Genomic DNA, 12,077 nt, shown 5'->3' with positions numbered 1-12,077 from the left:
TTGCTACCGCCAAGATCCAGAAAAATGAACCCGAAGATCCAGAGGAGGAGGAGCGTCTCTTCCACTCCCAGATGTGGGTAAAGGGCTCCCTGATACAGTTCATTGTTGATAGTGGGAGTCAAAAGAACCTCATTTCGGCAGAGGTCGTGAAGCGGTTGGGGTTACCGACCACAGCACATCCCCAACCATACACCATTGGGTGGCTTCACCAAGGACGAGATCTTCGCGTGAGCCAGCAGTGTCGCCTTCCATACAACATCAAGCCCTTCACGGATGAGGTATTGTGTGACATTGCTCCCCTTGAAGTTTGTGATGTATTATTAGGACAACCATACTTGTGGAAGCGACATGCTGTGTATGAATCAAGGCCCCGTGTTGTTATTATTACATTGGGAAATAAGTTGTACAGGATACTAGAGGTAGCACCACCTATCGCCATCTCTTTGATTACTGCAAAACAATGCAGTAAGATCATTTCAAAAACTAGGAAATTTGTTTTCCTAATGATACGCCCTCAAGGAAAGAAGAAGACGGTGGCCGCGGCCTCCAGACGGGGTCCCTCTGCACGACAACTACAGATGGACAAGGTTGTGGAGGAGTACGAGGAGATCTTCACCTCCCCTGTAGGGGTTCCTCTACACTGTCAGGTCAAGCACTCCATCGATCTGACCCCAGGTGCGCCGCTGCCCAATGGACCAAGTTATTGGCGCTCCGTTCTGGAGAACAATGAAATCAAGAGGCAGATTCAGGAGCTCCTGCAGAAAGGTCACATCCGTCCGAGTTCATCGCCTTGTGGGAGCCTGATCGTGTTGGTATAGAAGAAGGATGGGACGTGGAGACTCTGTATTGACTATCGGGCGCTGAACAAGATCACTGTCCGTAATAGGTACCCAATCCCGCAGATCGATGACCTCCTGGACCAACTAAAGGGGGCGAAATATTTCAGCAAGATCGATCTGAAGTCAGGATATCACCAGGTACCAATCGAACCCTCTGATGTGTGGAAGACTGCCTTCAAATCCAAGGAGGGCCTTTTCGAATGGTTGGTTATGCCTTTCGGATTGACGAATGCTCCTGCAACCTTCATGAGGCTAATGGATGACATCTTGCGGCCATTCACCAACTCCTTTGTAGTAGTATACTTGGATGACATTCTGATCTTCAGCTAGAGTTGGGAAGAGTACCTCCACCACATCCGACAGGTTCTCCAAACACTGCGGCAACACAAGCTATGTGCCAATTTGGAGAAATACACTTTTGGCATGACCCAGGTTCAGTATCTGGGATACATCATTGATGAACAGGGGGTGCATGTCGATCCAGCCAAGATCCAAGTCATTCAGGATTGGCCATCTCCAACCACTCCAACAGAGCTCCGCAGCTTTCTAGGTCTTGCCAACTTCTACCGCAGGTTTGTGTTGGGGTTTTCTCATATTTCTTGGCCCTTGAGTCAAGTCACCAAGGGAGGGGCAAAAGCAAAATTCTTTTGGTCTGAATCTCAACAGAAGGCATTCATAGAGTTGAAGGACCGCCTCTGCACGACACCAATGCTCACGTTACCAGATTTACAACAACCATTTGAGGTCGAGACAGATGCCTCTGACTATGCTATTGGGGCAGTCCTTACTCAACATGGACATCCAGTGGCATATCACAGTGAAACACTTTCAGACACAGTCCGGAAGTACCCCACTTATGATAAAGAGATGTATTCCATATTACAGGCCTGCCGACAATGGAAGCATTACATTTTAGGGAAGGAAACGATCATCCACACAGACCACCGACCCCTGTAGTTCATACAGACCCAAGGGAAATTGCAGAATGATCGCCATCAGAAGTGGTCTACATACCTGCAACAGTTCCACTTGAATATCAAGTATAAGAAGGGCAGCACCAATAATGTTGCAGATTGCCTCAGTCGACCACCGATCATGGCGTTAACCACCGTGCTCAACTCTTGTGGGCACGAGACTTCTCATTGGCCACTTCTCCACAAAAGCGACCCAGAATTCGGCCACACATACCAGACACTCTTGGAGGGTCGACATGTTCCAGATTTTCACCTCCAAGATGCCCTGTTATGCCACCTGGGTCACCTTTGTCTTCCTTCAAGCGAGCGTGCCAAGATTATTTGGGTAGCACACTAAAGTCGGGCTGCTGGGCATTTCGGGGTCGAGAAAACAGTGGCAATACTGCAAAATTATTTCTATTGGCCGAATCTTCGACAGGATGTTGGGAAGTACATCAGATCATGTACTGCCTGTGCCATTGCCAAATTGACCATCAAGAAGCAAGGCCTCTATACCCTGTTGCCTACCCCTAGTCGACCTTGGGAATCCATCTCCATGGATTACATGTCAGGCCTTCCTTCCACTAAGCATGGAAATGACTGTGTTTTTGTGGTCGTCGACAGGTTCTCGAAGATGGCCATTATGGCGGCCTGCAAGAAGAATATCACAGTAGAAGCCACTGCTAAACTCTTCTTTGAATGAGTGTGGGTGCACTTTGGGATCCCACAGTCTATCATCTCAGATCAGGACAGTCGGTTCCTCAGCACATTTTGGTCCAGTCTCTGGTCAATGCTGGACACCAAACTTACGAAGTCCACGGCCTTCCATCCTCAAACTGATGGCTAGACAGAGGTTGTCAATAGGATGATTGTGCACATTCTGTGCATGTATAACTCAAAGCATCCACGCACATGGGATGAGAACCTCCCCTATGTTCAGCACAGCTACAACTGAGCTCTTCACAGCTCCACTGGCCAAAGCCTTTTCAGGTGGGTTTGGGATTCCAGCCACTATGCCCCATTGATGTGGCCATGCCACTTGCAGCTACTCACATAAATTCCGCTCATGTCCAGTCCAAAATAGATAAGGCCACCAGCTTCATTGAGCGCATCCAACATATTCGCCAGCAGGTCCATGACATTCTGGAGAAATCAAATTCCAAGTACAAGCAACAACATGATCAACATCGGGTGCAACACAAGTTTCAGGTGGGCGACAAAGTTTGGTTGCATTTGCAAAAGGAACGCCTTACTGGAGCCTATCGGAAACTGAGACCACTCCGATATCGTCCTTACACCATTACTAAGGCTATGGGAGACAATGCATTTGAGCTCAGCATTCCCCCATTCCTTGGCCTGCACCCAGTGTTCAATGTGGACCGCCTTCGACCATACTTTCCACCATTGCTAGACACATCCGACATTGCAGAACATCTCACACCCACAGAATTAAATCCAGATTGCATGGAACAAGCTACAACTGATCGGATCATGGATACACAGATCAAGAACACTCGCCAACAGAATATCCAACTGTATCGAGTTGTCAAAGCAGGCCAACTCCTTCACCAGGGCAAGTGGCTCACCAGGGAACAAGTTCAACAAAAGTTTCCTCATCTCATGGAGGAACTCAACGCAATGGGGACCTTTGCTTCCTAAGGGGGGAGGAATGATCCAGGTGGGTATTGGTGGCCACCTGCCAAGTCCACCTGGACCCCCACCATTGTTTCTCTCAGCGTTTTCAGTTTCCTTAATTGTAGCACAACTTACTATTTTTAGCAGTTTTTCGGGTCCTGAACTTCCGGAGCCGTTTTGAGGCCCTAAACGACGTTTTTTGGGAAATTTGGAGCAACATGGGTCCATGTTGTCTCGCAAAGTGGCAGTGCTCGGATAGATCTTTCTAACGAGCTATTGTACACGTCAAACGGAGATCGTATGCCAAAGTTACGACCCTGGGAAGTTGGTGTACCAATTTACCCAAACGGGGCCCACAATTTGGCGTTTCATCTTCTAGGGTTAGGTTTTGGAATGTTAAGGGTTTTCCATTGTTTCTCAACAATAAATAGGCCTTCGAGCCTCATTGTAACACAGTTCAGAGGCATGTAGCCACCACATCTCTCCTCAGAGATAAGCTACCATCGCCCTAGCTAGTTTATTTCCATTATCATTTGTAAGCATATTTCAGTATTTTACATTAATGAAATGAAGTATTATTTCCGTTGCATATCTGTGTTTATGGTTATCTCTGTAATTTGTTGTGTTCCTGTTTAAGTTTGGATCACGACTGGTGAGCAAATAACGAATATACTCACTAAGGTTTGTCCGAAAGGGAAGTTCTTGGTCTTTAGAGAGCAGCCTAAACTGATGGATGTGACCCTCCTAGGTAAGGGTCCTAGCTGATCGAGAACACTGAGCTATGCTCTTCCCTCCTGTATGAGCTCCCACGGAGAGGAATGGAGCCAAAGAGAGCTCTTGGGGTTGAGGATGCTAGGGTGTGTCTGATCCTTATCACTTATGACAAGTGGTATCTGTCCCCTACTCCTCTATTGTCATTCGAGGGATGTATATTCCTTTCCACTCATGGAAAATGGTAACTGTTCCCAAGGAATTTTTTATCCTTGTCACCTATGGCAAGTGGTGTCTGTTGCCTATTGTCACGTCTGAGACTTGACCAAGTATGCTCCAGTTAGCATCTTGCCCACTTTGTGGAATAACCTACCCGTCTGGCCAATGGCATGAGGGACTTAAGATAGTGTGTGATCCCTACCCCTTGTAGTAGGTGGATCTCACCCAAGTTGATGGATGCAAGTGTTCTACCGTCTGCCTCTCTAGGGTAAAGATGGGATGATCAGGGACAATAGGGTAGAGTGTGATCCTTACCTATGGTAAGTTGATCTCACCTATTGTCAAGGACTTTGGGATAGAGTGTGATCCCTATGCACTGGGGTAGGTTTTATCTCACCCATTGTCTTTAGGTTTTAGGTGGTAGTCGAGGCTCCTTGATGGTGATTTCCGGGTGGTAGCAGAGGCTCCCTAATGGGGGTTATTCAGGGTGGTAGCAGAGGATCACCGATGGAGTCAGGGTGTTAACCAGAGCTCCCCTGTAATGATTCTTCTTTCTTTACATTTGAGAGTGTTCAACACAAGATGAGAAAAGACAAGTAGAGATGAGCAGAGATGACATTGAGATATTTGAGATGGGATACATGCAGTTGGTAATTTTTCCCTAGCTGAGAGGAAGTGTTATTTTGGCAGCTGAGGGATAAATTCCCTTCATTGGACCATATTCCTCATTCAAAGATGCCCAAAATTTCCCCTGGAAGCACTCAATTTGGATAAGGAAAAATGTATTTTTGATGGAAAACCCACATTGGCAAAATTGTTCAAGTTGGCCTAAAAGCCTAATTAGCCCTCCTCCAATGCCTATAAATACAAGTCAAGGCACCTCATTTGGAGACATCACATCAAGCATCTCTTCTCTTCTCTTATTGGTTCGTACAATCTAAAATTTTAGGGTTTCTCTTCACACATGCGAGTAGGAGGAAGGAGAAATTACAGGTGATCGAGAATCTAATATTGACCAGCATTGACCTTGATGTTTTGAGCTAATTTTGACTTCAATCTTTTGGGGATGTTTCTGTCTTGCTAGGCCACATTCCTTAGCACAAGAATCGAGGCATTCTAGGCACTTTGACCTACGTTGATTGCAGGCTTGATTGCAAGATATCTCTCTCAGTTGACCAAGTTTCACTGCTTAGATTGGAATTGTTTTGGCCTCTGTTTGACCAACATTAAAGGCCAAATTTGTGGACTATTGACCAAGTTGTTGAGGATTGTTTTGACCATGGAATGTTGACTAGTTAGGGAACACTTTGATAGCTTTTGGCTACTGCTGACTTGGATAGAATTACAAATGCACTAGAGTTGAATTTTTTTGACTCTCTCTCTCTTGTCTCATTTGGATATTAGCTTGGCATATTGACTTGTTTGGATACTTGATATTGCTTGTGGATATTAGCTAGTCAAAGAGTTTACTTTGACTGTTGTAAGATGTACTCTTTTTGTTGACTGTTGTAAGATGTACTCTTTTTGTTGTACATTTGAAGACAATCTAATAGAAGAATAATTGCAAAGGGTTTTGACCCTTACGGGGATTTTCCTTGGTCAATGACCAAACTTTGTGTCTCTTGTCTCTTGGTTGTATTTCATTGTGCATAGTGTATTATTGTTCTATCTACTATTTCTCTGCTGTTATTGGCTAATTGAAGAATTGGAAATTGGAAATTGGATGTTATTGGAAATCAATGAGTAATGGTTGCAACATCTTGAAAGTTTAACATCTTCCAAGTTTAACTTTATGAATCCTTACAGAAAAAATGTTATAGAGAAAATGCCAAACTTAACTATTTGACACTGAATTATGGAGCATACAGAAACCCTAACTTCCTTGGAGCATATCTTTGAAAATATAGCGAACAAAGATCTGTAACATGGACTAGATGTTCAACAAGATATCTTCTCAATGTGGTTCGAGTTTCACAATATGAAGCCTCGCAAAAACATAGCGAAAATGTAGAACTAACCTGTTTGAGATAGAATTTAAGAGCCTCCAAAAACCCTAACTTCCTTAGACCATATCTCCAAAAATACATCGAACAAAGATCTAAAACTTGAACTAGATATTCCTTGCGATGTATTCTCAATCTTCTCCAAGCTTCACCGTCTGAAACTACACCGAAAAAAATTATAGTGAAATTTTTACGATGACCTATTGGAAGCAAAAAAACCCTTGGATCAAGAGCTCTGGTACCAAATGTTATGATCATTGTGCCTTCAAACTAATAAGAAACTAATAATTACAGTTCACTTCAAGGGGGAATCCTCCTTTTACAAATAATACAATGAACAAGACATTATCTGATGATTTTAAGATAAGGTCTCCTTAATGTATATATAAGAGACAAAAGATACAATTATAATAAAATGGGACCATGAGGGGTTCTAGCCTACACAACAATATAATAATAGAAATGTAATCACTCAATATATAGGGCTTAATAAGGGGTTTTTGGGTTAACATGGGGCTTAAAAATGTTCTCATAAATTCTGCTTCTTCTACATGTGATTCATTGCTAGATTAATCACCAACTTTAAGTTCTTCCGTCTTATTTGAAACTTTGAAAGTTGCTTCTTTTAGAGTTCAATTTTTTTTGTGCTCATTTCATATGCAATGAGAATCCCATGTAGCTCATTCATCTTCATATTTTCCAGATTCTTTATTTATTTAATAGCTCACACCTTTGCATCAAATCTTGAGGGGAAAGATCTAAGCAACTTATGTACAATCGTTGATCCCTTAACTTCCTCATCAATTCCTGAGATAACATTACAATCTCATCCATATGAAGGAAGTAGGCTACAATAGCTTCTTCATCATTCATCTCCAAACGCTCGAAGCATATTCTATGGGTCTGAAGTTTTTCCCTCTTCACCTTGTCATCTCCTTCATAATTGTTTTGAAATTTGTTCCAAATGTCCTTTGCAAATTCACAATGCATTACTTTGACAAACTTTGATTTTGATAGGCCACACAATATGGCATTCATGGCTTTTGCATTATTTAAACAAGCCTTTATACCATCTTAATAAGATGGAGGAGTTGTTGGAGCTTTATAACCATCCCATACAAATTTCCAAATGTCAAAACCAAGAGACATCAAATAAGTCCTCATCCTTACCCTCCAGAAGGCATAATTTTTTCCATCAAATAATGGAGCTCTACTTGTGAAAGAACCTTCATGATTGGCCATGGTCCCTTTGACATATTCCTTCCAGTGGTTGGATTGTTTCTAAAGGAACCTACCCTAAAACTAATTGTTGGATTTACACATGAGCTTAGGGGGAGAGGGGGATGGGGTGAATAAGTATAAGACAATTCATTACTTATTTTAACATTCATGAATCATAAACAAACACTGTCACAAGATATAAATGGAAACTTATTTATAATAAATCTTTGTAGTCACCAACCTATTGATGTAAACTTTGTAGACACAAACCTATTGTTACAAACTTTGTAGACAGCAACCTATAGTAGACACCAATCCCCTCTGTTGCAAGATTTTGGGCATAAACCTACAAGAGACACTAATCCCCTCTGCTCCAAGATTTGTAGGCACCAACCTATAGGAGACACCAATTCCTTCTGTTGCAATATTTTTAGGGACCAACCTATAGGAGAAATCAATCCCCTCTATTGTAATATTTATAGAAACCAACCTATAGGAGACACCAATCTCCTTTGATGCAAATATTCATAGACACCAACCTACTTCATCAAGTCTTCTTGTTACTTCTTCCTTCACCAGTTTTGTTCACTTGCTCTGCCTTCACTAGGTCTTCTTATTTCTTCTTCCTTGATTGGGTTTGCTTATTGCTTTTGCCTTCACCATGTCTGTTAGCTATTTTTTCCTTCACCGGGTTTTTTAGCTTATTTTTCGTTCACTAAGTTTGCTTGCGTTTTTTTCCTTCACTAGGTTTGCTTCTCCCAAAACTTGTTGATTTTTCTCTCTTCCCAAGAACATACTTTTACAACATGCCATGTATGCAATTTTGCAAATTTGATTCTAGAATGTTTACTCGAGGAACTTTTGTATGTCTCCTTGAATCTCTGAAATTTTTGCAGTTTGAGAAGTCCCATAAAATACGTTATAGCAAAATGGCATACTAAAGTTGATTTCAAGACTATTCAGTAAACTTAACTTCCACAAGGTGTATCTCCAAAATTATGGCAAAACAAAGTCTAAAATTTCTATCGCAAGTACCTAGAGTTCTCCTCTCTATCTCAAGATTTTACAATTTGAACATAGAAAGAAAGTTATATAATGAAAATGCCAAATTGGCCTATTTGAAACATATTTTAGGAGCATTCAAGAAGCCTAACTTCCTTAGAGTATATCTCCAAAATTATAACATACCAAAGTCTTTAATTTCTATCATAGGTACCTAGATATCTCTTCTTTGTCTCATTAAGATTTCACCATCTGAAATATCTTAAAAATAATTTTATAGTGAAAATGCCAAGATGACTTGCTTGAAGTTGATTTTAGGAGCATTCAGTAATCCTAACTTCCTCAGAGAATATCTCTGAAATTATAGTGAGCCAAAGTATGAAATTTCCACCATAAGTACACAAAGATCTATCTTCTATCTCCTCAAAGGTTCATGGTCCGGAATGTCCTAGAAGAAAATTTATAATGAAAATTCCAAGTTGACCTATTTGAAGCAAATTTCAGGAGCATTTAGGAACCCTAACTTCCTTAGAGCATATTTCTAAAATTATAGTGAGCCAAAGATTGAAATTTCTACCATAGTTACATGAATGTCTCTCCTCTATCACCTCCAAACTTCACGATATGAAACATGGTGGAAGGAAAATTGTAGCGAAAATGCTAAGATGACTCGTTCACTCCACAAATCACCTTTTTCCCCCACCTTTAAGACCTTGAGAGTATTCCCGAGCTTCTGTTGTGCCCCTAAGATCACTCCTTGCTTGGATTGTCTTCAAATGCATTCATCTATTCTTTATTTATAGTGTTTCTACATTCACTTATGGGGTTGAATTGTAAAATTAGCTAGGTTGACCTGTACTTTATGGCTGGGCCAACCTGATAGAATCTTTCATATCTTCTCATACCTGTGGAATTAGATGGAGTTCCCTATACTGTAGGAAATGTCTCAGAATAAGATTCCAACAATATAATGTATGTCCCGTTTGAACTAGGTATTTAAAGTAAAAAATCTTTCAAACATAAGGTATCCAAACCAAACATCAAAAAACTTGGGTATCCAAACAATACTTCCAACAATCTCCCCTTAAGGTTGACATTCTTGTTCTCTCCAACTTTAACATCAATAATAACACAATATTTAACAATATATAATGACATTGATGCTTGTACCAACCCCTATGTTTATTATTTTATCTTTATTTTTTTAATGATGTTTAATAGAGTTTATTTTTTTTAACTTAATGCACTTTCGCTTGTATCTTTTCATAGACTAGCATTTTGAACTAATCACGACACCCCTATGTCAACGTTAATCATTGCTTATTTGTGAACATTAATAAAATAATTATCTTATTATCAATGCTTCTCTTTTGCCCAAAATTTAATAGTGAAAACTATTTATATAATGATTTCTCATAATTGCTAAGGGCTCAACACACACATCCCTAATAGTTAGCTAGCACATTATTAGCAGCAAGTAGACAAGCTAATAATTAACGCTATCTTTTTAGAGTTTGGTGACAACATTGAAATGTTCTTTATAGGTAATAGAAATTTGCATAAGCAAGTCAATAATGTGGGGCAACGTGAATTTCTTTTACATAATTATTTTAACACTAGTTATAACTTCATAGTCTATGCCATGTTTTTTTTAGATTACAATTTTACAAAAGATGATTTTAATGGATCTTGAATCCGTTAGAAAAGTAGGTGAGCATTTTATTTCTTCACATTACATATTGATTCCAGTAGCACTCAATTGTAAAAATGAATGAGGATGCTTAATTTCAAACATTCAATGTAATTTTTTAAATATTATTTTACAAATGTTTATAGGATATATTTAAGTTCTGTATTGTTCAACCCCTTTTGTTAAGATGGAACCTGTAATGATTTTATGTTTTCTTTTTTGTCATGTTGTTTTGTTTCTCTATCTTTTTTAAGATGCAAAAGGAAGGATGGGATAAGTGCTATCTTTTTTTCTTTAAAGAAAGGGTTGGATAAGTGTTAGCATTTTTTAATATAGGAAGGAAAAAAATTCACCATGTGTCACAATTTTGGTTTATCAAAAATGAAAACTTTATGTTAAATGGCAATATTTTGTTTTGTTTTATTTTGTTTTGGGCTATTGTGGATGTACTTGTGTAAAGAATTAAAAAATAAATGAAAATTTGACATGTAATAAATATGTTTTGTTTAATGTTTATAATTTGGTTTATGAATATTTTTATTTATGATTGGTATTAGAAATTTGTTTTTGATTTTCATTTAATAACAAATAGGATCATTATTGGGTAGAGAATTGTAGCTCATTTATATATATTATCTTTTGTGGACACATATTTATACACAAAACCATTGCTTATCTTGTTGAAACAAATTGAATTCCATATTACAGGTTCAGATGATTGTATGCAAAGCCCTGGGAATCCGCAAAAGAGTAAAAGTGCAAATGTTTCTCATGCAAATGAAGATGCAAGATGTCCTTCCAAGAGTGAAGTGAAATTTGATATTGAGCCAAAATATGGGTCTTGCTTTAGTCCTAGTAACCTATTTGCATCACCTCTTGAGAGGAGTTCTCTACTAGATTGTAAGGGAACTTCTAGAGGGGAAGGATTTGAATGGGATTTGCTTCTAGATGTTCCTTCAAATACTTCCTTTCAACACACTGAACTTTTGCATTCCCCGGTGTGGAAATACAAAGGCTATAAAGATTCTATGATTGATGCAAACAACCTTGAGAATCCAAACAATGAAGAAGAAATGGCTAGTAATCTATGGGGCTCAGAGGACAACATAGAATGGAGTTCCCTATTTTGGAACTCTTCAAATGTCACATCCGGACAAACATTACCTAATGGAGCTACACTATATTCTGGGAAAAGGCTTCCTTGAATTGTATGTTGTTTTTATATCTTTTGTGTATTTGATACTTCTATAGTTTTTAAATCACTAACTTAAGGTCACTTTAAGGGGTGGATTTGTTATCATGACAATTTGATCAAGAGCATATGATAAACGGTCTAGGTCCTTGTGCAGATGACAGTGTTGAAAGTAAGGGTTTTGTAAACTATGGGAGTGTTATTATATATAGAGAGCAAATAGACAATAAATAAATTGAGAGTGCCTTGCACTTGTCAATCCATATTGAATTTGATTCCCTTTTAGGCTACATTCATTTGGTTAATCAATTTTTGACTTTGAATGATGTTATTATGGTGTTTATTGGTCTGATTCTATGGTGTTTGATCTTAGGAGGATTTTCTATGTTACTTAAATTGTGTAATTGGTGTAGTATTATATTATCTTTCTTTATAAGAGGCTTCGAAAGCATTTTTCTCTCTATGGCTTAATATTTTGTAGGAAAAGTGTGTATTTTTTCCCATTTTATTTATTTATGTCACCGCCCTTTGTAATACATCTAAACATGTATCCCAAAGTGCCAACTTCCAAAATTACCTCAAAACATAAGAAATGAAAACTCCCTTTTGAGG

The 12,077-nt window shown here is 39.2% G+C and overlaps 1 protein-coding gene across 1 annotated transcript in view; it reads left to right on the top strand.

Moving 5' to 3' along the window:
* GATA26 (GATA transcription factor 26) overlaps positions 1-11,796 on the top strand; it is a 243,333-nt gene extending 231,537 nt beyond the window's left edge. The window contains exon 8 of the mRNA XM_089460480.1: positions 10,982-11,796. Within this exon, the coding sequence (XP_089316606.1) occupies positions 10,982-11,478 (497 nt within the window). The 3' untranslated portion in view covers positions 11,479-11,796. The remainder of the gene's footprint in view (positions 1-10,981) is intronic.
* Positions 11,797-12,077: the final 281 nt, after the last annotated feature.

Source organism: Pinus tabuliformis, chromosome 7 (assembly GCF_031772625.1).
Source record: "Pinus tabuliformis cultivar Carrire ecotype Pingquan chromosome 7, CPIR1, whole genome shotgun sequence".
Classification (NCBI taxonomy): Eukaryota; Viridiplantae; Streptophyta; class Pinopsida; order Pinales; family Pinaceae; genus Pinus; species Pinus tabuliformis.
Note: the sequence above shows the minus strand (reverse complement) of the source record. Positions and strands in the feature narration are given on the sequence as shown.